Source organism: Musa acuminata, chromosome BXJ2-9 (assembly GCF_036884655.1).
Source record: "Musa acuminata AAA Group cultivar baxijiao chromosome BXJ2-9, Cavendish_Baxijiao_AAA, whole genome shotgun sequence".
In the NCBI taxonomy this organism is placed as follows: domain Eukaryota; kingdom Viridiplantae; phylum Streptophyta; class Magnoliopsida; order Zingiberales; family Musaceae; genus Musa; species Musa acuminata.
This window is the reverse complement of record NC_088346.1, coordinates 10,927,508-10,944,514: the sequence shown is the minus strand read 5'-3', so window position 1 is coordinate 10,944,514 and position 17,007 is coordinate 10,927,508. Positions and strand designations below refer to the sequence as shown.

The window sequence follows — 17,007 nt, the reverse complement described above, 5'->3', positions numbered from 1 at the left end:
AAAATCACTGACTTGGATACTAGATATACAAATATGCAACTTTGTCAAAAAAAAGAAAAAGAGAGAGAGAGAGAGAGAGATGTGGGAATATGCCATTTGGATGATATATTAAACGAGTCTAAATTTGTCCATCTAATACAAAAAAAATAATAATTATGTCTTTATCTTCCCTCAACTTTGATTTTACTTTATTTATACATATATTTATACCGAGAGAGAGAGAGAGAGAGAGAGATACGTTTGACCGTATAATAATTGGCAATTCAAATTAGGCAAAGCAAATAAATATAAAGGCCGAAGTTTCCCTATAGAAAGTGGTATGCGTCGATTCGTATACGGACACGACGTATCGGTTGTTGCTTCCCTCTGCTGCCGTCTCCCTGCGCCTTTATTCCGCTCTAAATCCCATCGCCTCTCCCCCTCCGCCGTGTCCTCGCTCCTCCACCGGCGCTCCCGGTGACGCTCCTCCGCCGTCGCGTCGCCCGGCGGAGTTCATTCGGTGCTGTCCCAGCTGGTGAGTTGATCCGATCGGAGATTTGCCGGGGATTGGGTTCCAGACAAGAAGATGGAGTCCTGAGCTCGCTCGCCTCTGTTTTCCCCCACTTCTTCGTAGATCTCTTCTTGGTTAGGGTTTCGCATTCGACATTGTTCAAGATGCCTTTTTTTAACCATTCTTTTTCCATCTTCCTTGTTTTTTCTTGGTTGGTGCACGTTAGGCGTACTATACAGACTTGTTTGGTGGATTACGTTCTTGTTTTGAATCTCTACTATGTTGTATCCTTGGAGGTTTCATGGGAAAGACGATGGTTCTTTGTCTGGGTAATCTGAGCAATCGCTAAATCGAACGTGCGGTACTTAGGATGTCAAGTGAGGCTCGGTCAAGGATTGTATCGGATCTTTGCTGCTAGATCAGGATTTAAGAATATAATTCATGAAATATTTTGTTATTTCTTTATGGGGGTATTGAAGGGATCTGCTAAATCTTCCAATTCGATAGTAATTGTTGGATATGAGAACCATAATTCATCTTTGTGTCTTCAGAAATTGGCTTGTATTGGGCTGCTGATAATGTGGTTCTACGCTTCTGTGTCTGTTGTTCTCTGAATTCTCCTTCGTTCCTTTGTTTACATATACATTAGACTTCCTGTTTAATCAATCTGGTTCTAAAACATTCTTGGATCTTGCTTTATATATTAAATTAGTTAAGGATTTAGAGAATGTATATCTACATATCAGCACTTTATGTACAGCTCTAATTCTGTTTTCTTTGTCTTATCAGGTCTCATGGTTCCTGTGGTTGGGTTTTGCATCTTAGTGGTCTCATGCTTCCTGTTCTTAGTTAAAGTTGTTTTATTTTCTCATTTTGTGTGTATGTAGTGTGTGTCTGTGTCATTTTCGGATCTTATTATCTTTTCATTATTATCTTTCTCTTCCTCTATTAAAAAGGAAAAAAATTTCAGAGCTAGTTGTCCTACATCAATAGGGGTCTGCTAGTCTAGAAAATAAGTAGTTGTCCAAGAGATTCGGTTTATAAATTATTGATAGAAGCAAATGAAGTGATGCTTTGTTGTGGCCTGCTCCCCCTGTCTTTGTTTCTCCTCTTTATCTGTGAGTTTCTTTTCTTATCCTTCTAACCTCTATTCTCCTTCCGTACCACTGTGATCTCTAAAAGATAGCTATATTTTTTTTCCCCGTTGTTACAATCATTTTCCTTTTTTCTCCAAAGACATCCAGTGTTTGCAATGTTTTTCTAGCAGCAGCACCTTTGTGCAGGATTTGACAGATTTATCTCTATCTGATTAAATATTAGCTATGTTGCCTATCATCTAGCCTAGCATGTGAAATTTTTCTCTTAGTTATTTGTTGTTCAAAGTTACTTGATTTTAACATTTATTGCGTCAGAAGGTAGAGTTTCAGTTTTAGGTATTTGCAAATTGCTAATCACAATATTATCATAGCATAGAGAAATGATGAACATAATCTCATATAATGTTAATAACCCAGAAACAAACAAAGTATACCAGAATGACCAATTAATAAATTTTTGAACCATTTTTATGTAAAAAGGTTGTGACATGGAAAATTTCACTGTCATGACCAGAAACAGTTTATAAATGCATGAATAGGAGGCTTTATTTATAAAAGGAGACACTAAATGAGAAATGGGAGAAACAAAGACATTATGCAGTAGGAGAACTGTTAACATATGCTATTTGCAAATTCAATAAGTGTGTCATAGAAAGAGGAGGAACTAGGTGCCCATGGTGAAAAGCTTAAAGCCTAACCTGCTTCATTATCAGCATTTAATACGAAAATCAATGGAAAGAATATCATATTACATGATGCTTAACTTGTCATTCTGAAGCAAGCTCTGGTATGCTGTATTATCAACCTTTAATATGAGAAAACAATGAGAAAAATCACCATATAATGTAGTAGAAGAAACCGGAGCTTTGTTATAATTTGATCTCTCTTTTCCGATTGTTAATCTTCAATGCGTATTGACTTGTCATCTTGAAGCAAACCATGATCTAGTTTATGATCAACATTTGACATGAAAAACTATGAAGGTTATTGATGACACCATGATATATATATATATATATATATATATATGCTGTATTATCAACCTTTAATATGAGAAAACAATGAGAAAAATCACCATATAATGTAGTAGAAGAAACCGGAGCTTTGTTATAATTTGATCTCTCTTTTCCGATTGTTTATCTTCAATGCGTATTGACTTGTCATCTTGAAGCAAACCATGATCTAGTTTATGATCAACATTTGACGTGAAAAACTATGAAGGTTATTGATGATTTGATGAAATAATGTAAGTGCTTTTTTGTTGACACCATGATATATATATATATATATATATATATATATATATATATATATGTATATATATATATATATGTATATATATATATATATATGTATATATATATATATATGTATATATATATATATATGTATATATATATATATATATGTATATATATATATATATATATATGTATATATATATATATGTATATATATATATATATATATGTATATATATATATATATATATGTATATATATATATCATTTTTGTCATATATATTTAGCATGTGTTACTTCAGTCTTGCCTCATAACATGCACTATACCTTAATCATAAGTTTCATGTTATGGCACCTTTGAATGGTCTGCTACTCTTATGCTTCATATCTTGTTGAAACTTTTAAAGTTTGGCACTTGACATATTTGGAAGTGTCTATTCACTATTAGCTACATCCTTTTGAATCATATACATTTGTTTTAGAGTTGTCTATGTCATACAGGTTCACGAGAAAGCTTCTTTGATATTTTCACTGCTGAAACATAAAAGAATTTAAATCTTTTTAATTTTCCTTCTTTTCCTGCAGAATTGCAGATCCAGTTGTTTTGTTGTTTATCAGCACATGTTATCTAAACAAGTTCAGTCAGGCTCTATTTAAGCTATGTCATCTAATTTGTTGAATCAATTGCATGTTTTTGCAGAGCATGTTGACATTTTTGTTGTGTAATACTTTTGAGATGCCACATAATCTGCAATAAGAACAATAGTAGGCTATATTATATTTTTGAAGGGATGAAAGGGGGAATCTTACAGAAAGTCAGAGGCTCTAAACTTTCTTTGGTACTTACTGCCCTCATGTGCACAACCCTTGTTATTTGGGCATGGGAGAAAACACCAGCTCTATCAGTTATATTTCCACCACTAGAACGATTTGATATTCTTTCTCCAGGTATGTCTCTCTTAAGGTCATGTTTTCCTGTCTATGAATTCTTTTAGTTGTATGTGCATTTGTGGAATCATATTTCACCATAAAAGTCGGTGCTCTTTTTGGCAACAGTAGTTCCTGCCAAAACTTCTGCGACTTCCTCAGATGATACACATCGGCTGGCATCTGCAGATAAGAATTTGTCAGCTGCAGATGAAATGGAGAGTTCATCATCTAATGAAACAGAGCCTGTTCTCAGTCTTCCAGCAAGCGAGTCTTCAGCCACAAGCACACCTAATAATTCAACATCTGATAAAGATCTGAAAGAGAGTCCCATGCAGGAGAAAGGTGGTTTTGTTGCTTCTTTGTCATCTTTCACAATAATGACTCAACTTTTGTCTTTACACAGTGCTAATGTCATATGTTGGCTATCAGATGTACATGAATGCTTTTTATGATTTTCTGACTTTTTATTATTTCTGACTTATAGCTCAGGGATAGATGTCAATCTTTTTATAACCATCATAAGTTTGATGTCTTGATGTTTTTATCGACAATGCATCTCACATCCTGCTTTAGGCTACTGTTTCTTTTTGGTGGTGAGCTATCCATGTAATGAAGTCTCGAGAGAGTTTTTGCTGTTGTAATTATTTAAATACAAAATTTAATTTCAGATATTTAAGATAGTTAAATATAGTTAGTGATTACCATGTTATAACAGTGATTTTTTACTAATCTAGATCATATCTTTCCTTTACCTAATGTTTCTTTTGGGGTCAGCAAAGATATTCTTTAAGCACACAGACTTTGATTATACCTGAAATATTTGAATGTTTTCTCTTGTAGAGTGTAATTATGCAAAAGGAAAATGGGTTGCGGACACAAGACGACCTTTATATTCGGGTTCTGCTTGCAAGCAGTGGCTGTCAGGGATGTGGGCATGTAGGTTAATGCAACGTACTGATTTTTCGTATGAGAATTTTCGGTGGCAACCACAAGGTTGTGTGATGCCAGAATTCTCAAGGAGCGACTTTTTGAGAAGGCATGTCAGACTGGTCAATTTTTTGAATATATTTCTTCTATTAGTTGGTTTATAAGGCAGGAATTAGTGGTGGCAGTTATTTTATGTTCTTATAATTAGGATTTTATGTTGTTGAGTTCTGATGCTTCTATTTGGTTTCAGAATGCAGAATAAGACAATTGCTCTGATAGGAGATTCTTTGGGAAGGCAGCAATTCCAATCTCTCATGTGCATGGCCACTGGTGGTGAAACAAGCCCAGAAGTGGAAGATGTTGGAAAAGACTATGGCCTCGTGAAAGCTCCTGGTGCCTTAAGACCTGATGGTTGGGCTTATCGGTTTCCAAGTACCAACACAACCATTCTGTATTATTGGTCTGCAAGTTTATGTGAACTGGAGCCTTTGAATAAATCAGACCCAGCTACCCATTATGCGTTGCATCTTGACCGACCTGTAACATTCTTAAAGCAGCATCTTTGCAGGTTTGATGTGTTGGTACTTAACACGGGGCACCACTGGAATAGAGAGAAGTTCAGAGGAAACCGGTGGGAGATGTATGCTGGAGGGATGCCAATCACTGATGGAGAGCTTGCAGACATGAGGAACTTAAAAAATCTCACTTTGCACAGTATTGCTAAGTGGGTTGATTCGCAGCTTTTGCAACATCCACAGCTAAAAGCTTTTGTTAGGACAATGTCCCCTAGGCATTTTGTCAATGGAGACTGGAACACCGGGGGAAGCTGTGACAACACTGTTCCATTGGCTGGTGGAAGCGAGGTTTTACAAGATCGTTCTAGCGATCCTGTTGCTGAGGATGCAATCAAAGGAACAAGTGTTACGCTATTGGATATTACATCTTTGTCACAACTGAGAGACGAGGGACACATATCCAAATACACTCTTAAGGCCTCAACAGGCATGCAGGATTGCTTGCATTGGTGCCTTCCAGGTATTCCTGATACATGGAACGAAATACTTTATGCACAAATATAGACGCATCGAAAGGCAAACATAGTAAATAAGGTTTCTTTTAGAAGCTTTTGATAGGAGAATCAGGTTTATTATACAACTTCAGGGCAAAAGGAGCATTGTGAAGCAGCACAGTTGAATGATTCCAGAACACCTTTTCTCCATACGAGTCATTATTGCAAGCTCAATGGTTCTTGTTGGAAGTCATCCCCTTTCTCTCAATGGACCTTTGAGCAACTTTCCTGGATCTCCAAAGAATCAATATCAGCAGGAATATCCAAAGTACATGTCACTATATTAGGTTGTTTTTTGCCGAAGACAGTTGAGAACTAAAACATCAGCCTTTTGTTGGCTGAGAGCACTCCATATCTGTTTGCAGAAATTATGGTTTTCAGAACACAGATTATGAATCACCTGACAATTCTATGAAGAGTTTCTTGCCTTGATCATGTAACTCTTAACTGCTTGGTGAGATTTTAGAGCCTAATTCTTGTAATTTTTTTTCCAAACTATTGAGTAAATAACACCTTTTCTTTTCTTTGGTTGTTCATATCTATTATGCAGGTTCTGAAGCATTCAACATATATAGTAATTTCAAATTTTGCTATGCTCTGTTATGGGGATTCGTTATCATTCATTATTTTAGGTTGACTTTTTTTATTTTCAAGACATGATTAGCTAATGGTTTATACTTTTAGTTCTATAACATCTGTACATGCAATTGTTTGATAATGAAATAGATGAGACCAGTTATTATGAAAGATTTTTCATTTTCAGTTATGTGCTGCTGCAGTTCACAATTTGTTGGGTTTTAGTTTGCATTTGATGCTTGCCAAGAGAAAAAAAATGAAACATGCTGATAGTTCAGTGGAAAATATATCCAAAATGTGCTATTCTGTGATTTCTATCTCTGCTGGTACACAGCATTAACAAAACCTTGTGTGTGTGTGTGTGTGTGTGTCTCTCTCTCTCTCTCTCTCTCTCTGGTGCCTTCCTCAAGTATATTCAAACTTTACAAACATCTTTTTGATGCTGAAACTTTCATATTTCACCTGTTGCTATCAATCTGCATCACTTTGGAACATCATAGACCTCAGATGCACAACCACTTGATAAAATTAGATATTTCTTTCATGCATCTTTGGGGTGGGGAGGTGTTGGATCATAAATTTAACCCTTGATGATGACAGAGTCATTGATCCTAACAAGGACAAGGCCAGTTTCTTAATGATTGGCAGACTTTTGCCACACTAAAAAACAACATTGGATCAAGCACATCTACAGAGTAACAACTGTTAGCAAGGTGTGGATCTTTTAGGCATCAGAAGCAAAGCAAATGTAAAGTGTGCACAGCTTGGTGATAACAAATTGATCCTCTAAAGCTAAACAAAACGAAGAAAGAACGATGACTTCTTTTCCATCTACTGTACAACTTGCCTCTTGAGACTCTAATGAGAGAGAAGATACTATGAAGCTGCGAGCCTCAAACATCATAAAAGTGAAGTGAGGAGAGAGAACTTAACCTGCAGCCCAATCCTCCCCTTCTCCACGTCCAGCTTCGCACCAGTCACCAGCCAATGCCCAGGGCTGTGCTGAGGCCCCTGACACAGGTGAGAGGTATCCACAAACTTGAGAAGCTTCTGGGCTCCCACCGGCACCGGCGGGCCCACCGGAAAAATCCCGGAGTCCACCGGCGCCTCGGGGCCTTGCTGCCTTTCCTTCTCCAGGCCACCGGAGAACGAGGTGCTGACGGCCGAGAAGAAGCTCGACTTCTGAGACAGGCCCGACGGGCCTCGCCGCCACTGCGACCTGCTCACGACGCAGCCGCTCACCTCCGAGTACAGGAGCCTGAGGTGCAGCACACTCGTGGACTCATGCGCCGTCACGTGGAGCTGAGCTCCGGTGACCACGAACGCGTTCCCCCCGCCGTCGGTCGGCCGCCACGGGGAGTCGTACTCGATCGGCACGGTGCACACCTGCGCGAACTTCTTCCGTCGGACCGGCTCATAGTATCGCTGGTCGGCGATCGCGTCCGATCCCCGCCATTCCGGCGCCGCCTCGGGCCGGGCTCCGATGAACCCAGGGGTATGTGACAGGTGCTCCAGGTGAATCGCTAGCCTGAACACGTCCAAGTTAAGCTCAGTGATCCCTGCTTGCAGCATCAAGTTAAGGTATGTCAGGAGTTCCGACTAACCGATCGTTCTTCTTGCCCTCGAGGTGCAGTCGCATTCCCGTCACCGGTCGCATTCCGACGATGACCTGAGTTCGCATGTGATCGAATCTTTATATGGTTGTAGTGGTTCAGCAACACAGTGGAGAAGAGAGCAGCAGCAAGCAAGCATGCATCCAAAGAGAGATGTGAAATGGCACACCTGAGAAGAGTTGACCGACAGCTCGGGGCCCATTACGGTGAAAGTAAGGGCTGGGGTCGGGATGGACCTGTTCGAGATGGGACCCAGAGGTAGATCACTGTGCATTGGGGCCCAGAGCTTGTGAGCTTGGAAGTCCAGGAAGTATCGCAGGTCTGATAGAGGAGGCTTATCTGCGGTGCATAAACAAGCCAATGATCTTAGGTCTCTTTATCTGATCCAAATTCTGATAGCCGTACTTGAGGAAACAGGTAGCGGAAACCATGATCTGCACGGGGAGGGTAATCGCACTTACATCGAAGGTACAGGTTAATGGCATGAGACAGAAAGCCATTGCCGGGGACTCCCTTGAGCAGTGAGGTTATCGGAACGAAGGTGAAGTTGATCACATCAGGCGATGAAGGCACGGTTAGAAGCCACTCGCTGTGGCTGCTCGCCGTGGTATCTCCTCCTCTCTTGTGGCACATGACTGTCACACCCTGAGGAGGAGATCACGGTGAGCTTCTTATAATGCAGAAAGAAAAGCTGTGTTGCAGGTAGGTTGTCTTAGAACTTACATCTTTGCAGAAGACAGGAGCAATCCCCTTGACATTTTGCTTCTGTAGATCAAAGACATTGAAGGCCTCTGGAACCTGTTAAATAGCACAAGAATCATGAGAGTAGTGCAGTCAATGGGTCCGAGTGGCCCTGAGAAGCAGACCTTAAGCTTATGTTCTTTAGATCTCCAGTGGAAGGGAGGCAGCGCACATGTCCCTGTGAATAGTTCATCCCCGAGCCTATCGAGGTGTTGTCTGAGCTCACGAGGGGAGAGGCTGGAGGAGTGGTCTTGCTTCACGTACACCACATCCTGACCTCCCACACTTAACCCCATTATTACATGCGTGCCATAGGTCTCGATAAACCTGCATTGCAAGCACAGAAATCCAACACCATCTCAATCAGTAAACTTCTCTTTAACTCGTCTTCTATCAGCAATCTTTGTTTGTGTTTCTTGGACTCCTCCTTTGAGAACAAGATTGATTGATTGAATATTTCTCGTTTTGTTTCTGCCGTTTGGCCTCATCAGAGGCTGATGTTTAGCATCATACATGCTTGTCATCGTGCAGTCTCAAGTCACCAACTTGACCTTTCTGCCACTCATCGTCGATGGCATGCATCTAAACGTACCTTGCGATGGCGCAGGGGTCCCAAGTCGAAGGAACATCTCTGACGACATGATCCACAAGAGCAAGTGGCTGGTGCTCGATTCGCAGCTCAAGGAGCGCGATGAAGTAGCCATCCATGGCGAGGCACTTGGTGTTGGACGCCTCCTGGGCCCATGCGCACCCGTCCATGTCGAACATGTAGTTGAACAGCCCGGAGGGGATCTTTCCTGCCATCGAGCTCCTGCAGTTGAACAGCTCTGACATCTGCATGGAGCTCCAACAAGTAAGCCCTTTTAGGAAGATATATTTGTTAAGATCGCCATTCTTTGCACTCCATCTCTGTTTCTTCGCTCACGCTTTGAGTACCCCTCATTAGCAGCATGAATTAGATAGAAGAATGCAGTCATCGACAGCTTCCATCTACTGGTGTTGGTCAAAGCCTAACCCTCTAAAAATGAAGAAAGCGATCCCTTTTTTGTCCCCAGAAATCAATTCGAAGATGGCTTTGTTAGCTCGACCTACTCGGTGGTCTAATTATTTCTTGGTTGGTGATGCTGTTCACAACCAATTTCTCGTCTTCTATTTTTTTCGTGGTTCAAAGATCATAACTACTGTCGTCTAATTCTCTAAATTTACAACAGGCAGAAGAACATCGTGTGTGATGTTTTTGTTTTCCGAAGAAATCTACTTCTTGATGCAGAATCTTTCATTGACATTTTCCTCTGGATACATACTTCAGATGGTTTCCTTGGAGCTGAGCAAAGATTGGTCATTTACGATTGCTTGTATTAAACAGCTCTTTCCTTCAGCTCTATTCGATCTCTCTAAATGGCTTGAGAGATTTTATTAGCATCCCAAAACCTCTGATCAGCCAAATTTTAAAGATGCATTTTCTCGAGTATTTGATACGGTCGATGCTATTTAGCTACGATATCATCCCTCTGCTTCTCAATCAGGAGGGGAGAAGCTTCTTTTACGTGCATGAAATATGATCTGTAAAATGAAAGGTAAATAATAGATTCTGAAAACAGAGGTGCTGAGAGCAGAGACTTGAGATTCTCTGCCAGAGAACAAATGATGGGATCGCGTGAGAAGAGATTTAGGAGAACAAAAGAAACAAAGATCACAACTGCATACAAAAGCTCACAAAAACATACGCTTTCACAAAGAAAAAGCTTCATGAAGAAGAAGAAGAAGAAGAAGAAGAAGAAGAAGAACCAAAGCACAAAAACAATCTACCTGATTGAACTCGAGCACATCGGATTGGTATCGCATCCGATCCCCCTTATCGCACTTTATGTCAACAGAGACATCCTTGAACGTTCCAAACCCGGGCACAGCGATCTCTCTCTTCTCTTCCTCATTTATCACAAGCAGCCTCTCCTTTCCCCTGCAGTACTCCGGCCGGAAGTCGCATGCGACGTCGAAGCCCCTCCCCAGGCACCTCAGAGCTGTCTCCACAGCCCCGCTCATCTTCTCTCTTCTCTCCCCAGCTAATTCCCCACCGCCAGACCGCTTCTTATCGTCCTCTACAATAGTCTCTTCATGGTGTGAGCTTTCTCATATCCTACAGATATACATATATAGATCGGGATCAGTAGAATAACAAGTCGAAGGTAGTAGAAAAGAAGAATTATATTGACCGCTCATTTCCATTAACTGAATTATCTTTCCCTCTCTCTTCAGCACCAACATGTAAGAGTCGCAGGTGCATGATTCGTTCAACCCTGATGCTGTTCTTTTAACGAAGTCAATTGTGATCCCTGCGCCTGGCGTATCGATGGTGGCAAGAGGGTTTGAAAGGCCGCAGGATGATTGGCTAACGCGTTAAGGTCCGATGTGAATCCACTGATCGTTCTTCAACACGGAAATAACATGAAAATTGATGCGTAATTCCTCAGGTGTGGACAGTATTTTAGGATTATATTTGATTGGTGCATCTAAACACAAAAGTTTAAGATGTCAACGCTGAATCGAGTGAAGTGGTCAAAGGCCAGAGCCAGTGATGGGTGGTGGGAAATGTCGAGGTGGGGTTCGTATGAGGCTGCAGATGGGGACATTTACTTTGGCGCTGTTTCACACAATGTATCATCCATTCCATTGTACGGAGATTTCTCCATTTCACACGAGGAGAAGGTTGAAGAGGATGGAAAGTAATGTATGGAGAGGTACCGGACGGATTGCTTACTGCTTGCGGGGCCATACGTTTCGAGTGATTCATTCGAACTCCTTCGATCCACGAACTTTCCATGAGATTTGGTCATGCGACTCTCGGGAGACTTCCTATTAGGCATAAAAGCAATGACCTGAGTGCATTGGTTAGTTAATATGGTGGATCTTTTATATATATATATATATATATATAATGATCCACTTGTCTTTCCTTTTTACTGATATATTTATTTGCTGTCTTCTCAATTTGCAGATCCTAACACCATTATCTTCTTTGCATTTATATTTCTGCCTGATCTAAAATTACTGCTAAGTGTAACAAAATAAGTAAAATGATGTTATTATTTTCTTTACGATATAGGAATAGATATGCGATCGACACTTCAACATCTGATTGACATCTCAGCACCACATGATCGATGCCTTAACATCATGTAATCAACACCTTAATGTTACATTACACATATCTTATACAAACCTAAGTGAGTGGATTATACATTATGATATCTTAGATTTGATACATTATGATTATAGTAAAGATGAAAAGATATGCATCATGATCGATGCCTATTAGGAAAGTAACAGCATCCAAAGCCTACTATAAAAGAATTTTTGATCACAGACATAGACCTTTTTAAAATTTAAGTCGAATAATCTAAACTTTTTTGTAACTTAAATATCGAAGAGATTTTATCGAGAACATCCCGAATGGTATCGATTAGAATCACGTTAGGACAAGAGCAAAAGGACAATCCCAATTGACTCGGATTTAACACTTTATATTATTATTTTAAATTTTATTTTGATTATTATTTAATCACTATTTTACATGACTTTTCTGGAATCTTATTATTATTTTGCTGATGTCCAACTGCTGGGGCCTACATGTAATAAATTGATGTATACCACCATCAACTTGTAAATAATAGTAAGGCAAGATTTCATTAGCAATTTAATCCAAAAGATAAGAATTTGTACATAAATAAACGTAAAACCTTTAATGATATAACATTACCCGATCATGATAGCTTCCTTTATTTCGTTGCTAGTAAATAAACCCTACAACATCCTTGCCTCCGAAACTGGTTTACTCGTCCAGGGTGATTGCTTAGTCCACAAAGATGATGGAGTCGGTGATCTACTCGATGCTGTAGATGATGCATAACGACTTCATAGTCTTCCAAACATCAAAAGAAGGTGCCTCTACTTTCTTCTCCGAGTGGGAAAAGCCATTGATGATGAACTATTCCTTGTATGGCGTGGTGAGGCTACGCTGTCCTTGCAAAGACTGCAAGTCCACACGGGAGAATGCAGTCGGACGAAAACTCTTTTGAGAGAGAGAGAGAGAGAGAGGTTGGGGAGGTCGCTGTCTTAGGAACTTTGAAAGGTCAGTCAAAGAGACTGGTCAAGTCTTGCCGGACTCCTTTGGATCTTAGCATGACTTGGTACGTAAATCCATGACTAGTGGAAAGGTGTTGGGCTAATCTGGGGAGATAGGTTTAATTGATGACACTTATTATTCTTTTCTTTCAGTTGAAAAGGTTGCTTTTTTGACTGATTCTTCTCCTCTCAATATTCTTGAAAAAGACAAATAAAAATTCTTGCGTGGTAAGGCCTTTCATTTAGATGTTCCAAGTTCAGATTTCTTCCTCGTCACTGAGAAAACAGGTTTGCTAGTCAAAACAATAATACAAAAAAAAAAAAAAGTTATTTCCTTATTAGTAAAGAACAAAAATAAGAAAAAAGGAAAGAGATTTTACCATTACTCAGTTACTTAATCTTGTTTGGGAGATTGGTTTAGAATCTCTAATTTCCTACGATCAACATCATGTTGATGTTAGGAAGTCTTTGTGCATGTCAATGCCATTGGCTGCTGTCAACAATGAGATGAAGAAAACAACTCATGTTTCTCATGCTTAAAGAGGACCCAAGTGTATATAAGAGAGTCACTTTGATCAACCCAACCACCTAACAAGATGGGAATCAAACAACATAAAAGGCACTCATCATGAGAATTGTAATATATACAACCTAGTTGACAAAAGTGACGAGAAAAGATGAGGATTTGGTTGCGCTCTATGCTACCAAAGTTACAACAACAAAAGGCCAGTCAAGCCAGAAACAATTCCGCTTGCTGTATCTGTGTGCAAAGTAAAAGATCAGTCTCACAATAGTACTGAACTCCTCGGTGTCTGCTCTGAAACCGAAGCCAGTCCCTGCATCAACCTAACGATCTCTGCTGTATCATCAAGATAGTACTTGGCTTTGCTGGGTTTTTGACCGACAGTGCAAGCAAACACTTCAGCCGAAGGGGATAACCAGGAATCAGACATGCTGGTGGTTATCACTTCAAACATATCCTCATCGGATCGATCATCCCCTATACAGAGTACGAAGTCCGGTGACAAACCCCTCTTCTTCATGGTCGAGAGTAGTCGCTCAGCTACAAGTCCTTTGCTCACACCCTGTCAAAACAAAGCACCATACTGTGAAAATTAGTGCTTTTAACCGTGAGCGATAAGCACATGTGATTGCTCACCTGTGGTTTAACTTCAACGTTGTTTGGTCCACTTTTCACGGAAACTGGTTCGTTAGCAAGTACACTCTCGAGATGGTCTAGAAGTTCCTTGGCTTGACAAGATCCGAAATCTGGATCAGCATCTTCATAGCTCCAAACCAGTGCAGTTTCCTTGTTTTCGATTGTAGAGCCGTCGGTTAATTCGGCGTACAAGCTCATTACAGGCTCAGCAATTTGTTTCCAGCTATGATCTGCGACTGCAACACATGTTTCCCATTCCGCATCTCTCCTCAACCTGGAAGTAGACATCAGAGGTGGTTCTTTAGGTACTTTTAGTAGAGTAGAACCGTGCAGCACATAAATAGAAATGTTGATGATTACCTAAAGTAGCAGCCATGCTCTGCGGCCATTCCTAGATTCTCACAAGGAGAAAACCAATCACTTAGGGTGCTTCGGCTTCGTGCACTCACCAGAAAAACCAGATTGTTTTTATCATTACACAAGCTGTTCAAGATCTCAATAGACTTGGGGCTCGGACTCTTATCAATTGATGCCTGCGGCATCAAAGTGCCATCATAATCCAGAAGGATGGCTCGAGTGCTAGTTCTCCTGTATGCAGAAACAATATGTTCCATAACAAGCTTCCTGAAGTTTGAGTCAAGAGACACAACTCTAAATTTCAATCCGAACCCTATTCCCCAGCTCCTCCTCCTGTTATGTTCTTTGCAACTCCTCTCCAAATCCTGTAAAAAACTCTTGGCCCAGTACCCAACATCATGGGAGCTCACATACCTGTGGTGCTTCTCATGCCGTAACTGTTTCTCTGCATCGGCCATTTCCAACGCTGAGGCCATTGCGTCGGCCACTGTGTCAATATTCCATGGATTCACCCTAATGGCCCCGCTTAGGGAAGGAGAACAGCCGATGAACTCCGAAACAACTAACATGCTCTTCTTTGCGTTAGAGGGGCTCAAGCCTAAAACCTTATCCAACTTGTCATTCCCATGCCGTGCGATGATGTACTCATAAGGAATAAGATTCATTCCATCCCTGACTGCTGTCACCAAACAACATTCTGCCACAACATAGTAGGCCATTCTCTCGTAGAACTGGAGTGGCTTATCTATTAGAATTACAGGCTTGTAGCCAGGAAGCCCGAAAGCTTCATTGATCCGCTTCACCATTGCATAGCTCTCATCCTGTACTTCTTTCACATCCTTCCCCCGTCCCCTAGCTGGATTTGCAATCTGAACTAAAACCACCTTTCCTCGCCACTCTGGATGTTGCATAAGTAGCTGCTCAAACGCCAACAGTTTCAAGCTGATTCCCTTGAATATATCCATGTCATCAACTCCAAGCAGCATCACTCGACCCCTGTTGCAGAACTGCTTGATGAGATCTGCAACCTTCACGTCCGTCTCTGGAAGGTTTAACACCGAACCAAGCTGGCCCATATGGATCCCAACAGGAAGTATTTTAATGCTTACTGTGCGACCATAATACTCGAGCCCGATATAACCTCTCTTGGATTCGTAGCTGAGCCCAAGCATCCGACTACAGCAGGATAAGAAATGACGGGCATAATCAAACGTGTGGAACCCAATCAGATCAGAATTCAGTAGTGCTCGCAGAAGCTCCTCCCTGACCGGCAATGTCCTGTAGATCTCCGACGAGGGGAAGGGGCTATGCAAGAAAAAGCCAAGCTTTACCCTATTGAACCGCTTCCTGAGGAACGTGGGAAGGACCATGAGGTGGTAATCATGGACCCAAACAAAATCGTCATCTGGATTGATGACCTCAAGGATCATATCGGCAAAGATCTTGTTAACCGAGACATATGCTTGCCACAGATTGCGATCGAACCGTCCACCAAGATCAGGCGACAGCGGAAGCATATAATGGAAGAGAGGCCACAACTGCTGCTTACAGAAGCCATGATAGAACCGAGAACGGAGATCCGCCGGAAGGAAGACAGGCACACACTTGAAGGTCTCCAACAGTATCTGGGCAACCTCATCTTGCTCGGAAGCTAAAATTTCCTCGCGGAGGCAGCCCACGTAGACAAAATCCATATCGGCATGCTCGCGTATACTATCTTTGAGCTGGAGGAGGAGGGAATCTTGGTCCAAGGAGAAAATCCAGCCGCGACCTTCAGGGCGGCGCTGGGCACGGATGGGAAGCTGGTTGGCGACAATAATGGTGCGGTCATGGGGTGTGAGGGATGATCGATCTGACGATGCATTGGACGCATCGTCATCGGAGTCATCGAGGTCAGGGACTATGCCGGGTGCCGTCACGACGCGGGGAATGCCGCGGCTGATTCGGCCAAGGGAAGGGGACTCGCCGGAGGCCAACTCCAACAGATTGGAGTAAGATTTCGTCACCATTTCTACTGGAACAAGCTCCAAGATTGCTTTGGTTTAGAGTGATCTCAAGTCTTTGTAGCGATAGCAACTTTCCAAAATGGCCCCTTTCTTCTTCTTCCCCGATTTATCTTGAACAAAACCTAGATCTAAGCATTTAATAAACCCAGAGAAGGTTTGCTTTGTCCCAACTGATTCCTTCACTCGCTTTACAGCTCGCCAAGAAAACCCAAGCAACGATGATAAATCAAACGGAACACGGCCTCCGAAGACCTCAACAACGAGGAAAGGGATCAAATGTAGGGGCGAAGGGGGGGGGGGGGGGGGGGGGGGGGGAAGAAAAGCAAGCGAGTGGATAAAATTTGGGGAATTCCCGCAAGGAATCGAATCAGATGACTCGGAGTGGAGAGAAAGAATCCAAACTCTCTCTCTTAAAATGAAATACACCCGATCAAATGGAAGAAATTAATCCAACGCTTAAGGTGAACAAGACAAAGGAGAGATACCTCTAAACAAACCACCACGAAACAACGACGGGTCTCGAGATCAAGAAAATTCGCACCGAAAAAGGAGAAAAGTCATCCGGATAGAAGGAAAGCATTACCGTGATCGAAATCCTCCAAATGTGAGCTCAATCTCTCGAGTGAGCAGAGATTGAGACGCGCAGCAAAGACACCTTTCTCTCAATTAGAATCTCTCC

The 17,007-nt window shown here is 41.4% G+C and overlaps 3 protein-coding genes across 6 annotated transcripts; 1 reads left to right on the top strand and 2 right to left on the bottom strand.

Moving 5' to 3' along the window:
* The first annotated feature begins 342 nt into the window (after positions 1-342).
* Positions 343-6,278, top strand: LOC103998038 (protein trichome birefringence-like 14). Of its 3 annotated transcripts, none has more exons than XM_065125670.1 (5): positions 343-624; positions 3,529-3,776; positions 3,888-4,100; positions 4,599-4,794; positions 4,936-6,278. In XM_065125670.1, exons 2-5 carry the CDS (start codon positions 3,620-3,622, stop codon positions 5,762-5,764), a joined length of 1,395 nt encoding a protein of 464 aa, XP_064981742.1. In that variant the 5' UTR covers positions 343-624; positions 3,529-3,619; the 3' UTR covers positions 5,765-6,278. The 3 variants fall into 3 exon arrangements, with proteins under 3 accessions (XP_064981742.1, XP_064981741.1, XP_009417685.2); XM_065125669.1 differs by having other exon boundaries at positions 344-514; positions 3,885-4,100; XM_009419410.3 differs by having other exon boundaries at positions 345-624; positions 3,885-4,100.
* LOC135623109 (MACPF domain-containing protein At1g14780-like) lies at positions 5,784-10,945 on the bottom strand. Of its 2 annotated transcripts, none has more exons than XM_065125667.1 (9): positions 10,494-10,945; positions 9,277-9,518; positions 8,810-9,011; positions 8,667-8,741; positions 8,405-8,588; positions 8,113-8,282; positions 7,935-7,999; positions 7,264-7,858; positions 5,784-5,982 (listed from the first exon to the last, which is right to left on the bottom strand). In XM_065125667.1, the coding sequence occupies exons 1-9, from the start codon at positions 10,725-10,727 to the stop codon at positions 5,959-5,961; spliced, it is 1,791 nt and encodes a 596-aa protein (XP_064981739.1). In that variant the 5' UTR covers positions 10,728-10,945; the 3' UTR covers positions 5,784-5,958. The 2 variants fall into 2 exon arrangements, with proteins under 2 accessions (XP_064981739.1, XP_064981740.1); XM_065125668.1 differs by having other exon boundaries at positions 9,277-10,247; positions 10,494-10,630.
* Positions 10,946-13,409: 2,464 nt separating this feature from the next.
* On the bottom strand, positions 13,410-16,616 carry LOC135623108 (alpha,alpha-trehalose-phosphate synthase [UDP-forming] 6-like). Its single transcript, XM_065125666.1, has 3 exons — positions 14,326-16,616; positions 13,966-14,239; positions 13,410-13,891 (listed from the first exon to the last, which is right to left on the bottom strand). Exons 1-3 carry the CDS (start codon positions 16,329-16,331, stop codon positions 13,592-13,594), a joined length of 2,580 nt encoding a protein of 859 aa, XP_064981738.1. The 5' UTR covers positions 16,332-16,616; the 3' UTR covers positions 13,410-13,591.
* Between the last annotated feature and the right edge of the window lie 391 nt (positions 16,617-17,007).

Excerpts from the sequence above, each read along its gene's own strand:
- LOC103998038 (XM_065125669.1), top strand. The coding sequence starts at position 3,620 with ATGAAAGGGGGAATCTTACAGAAAGTCAGAGGCTCTAAACTTTCTTTG. Across the intron at positions 4,101-4,598 it reads GAGTCCCATGCAGGAGAAAG|AGTGTAATTATGCAAAAGGA; the intron begins GTGGTTTTGTTG and ends TTTCTCTTGTAG. Across the intron at positions 4,795-4,935 it reads AGGAGCGACTTTTTGAGAAG|AATGCAGAATAAGACAATTG; the intron begins GCATGTCAGACT and ends ATTTGGTTTCAG.
- LOC135623109 (XM_065125667.1), bottom strand. The coding sequence starts at position 10,727 with ATGAGCGGGGCTGTGGAGACAGCTCTGAGGTGCCTGGGGAGGGGCTTC. Across the intron at positions 8,283-8,404 it reads CATTAACCTGTACCTTCGAT|ATAAGCCTCCTCTATCAGAC; the intron begins GTAAGTGCGATT and ends TATGCACCGCAG. Across the intron at positions 5,983-7,263 it reads AGGGGAGGATTGGGCTGCAG|GAAAGTTGCTCAAAGGTCCA; the intron begins GTTAAGTTCTCT and ends TTGGAGATCCAG.
- LOC135623108 (XM_065125666.1), bottom strand. The coding sequence starts at position 16,331 with ATGGTGACGAAATCTTACTCCAATCTGTTGGAGTTGGCCTCCGGCGAG. Across the intron at positions 14,240-14,325 it reads GAGCATGGCTGCTACTTTAG|GTTGAGGAGAGATGCGGAAT; the intron begins GTAATCATCAAC and ends GTCTACTTCCAG. Across the intron at positions 13,892-13,965 it reads ACGTTGAAGTTAAACCACAG|GGTGTGAGCAAAGGACTTGT; the intron begins GTGAGCAATCAC and ends TTGTTTTGACAG.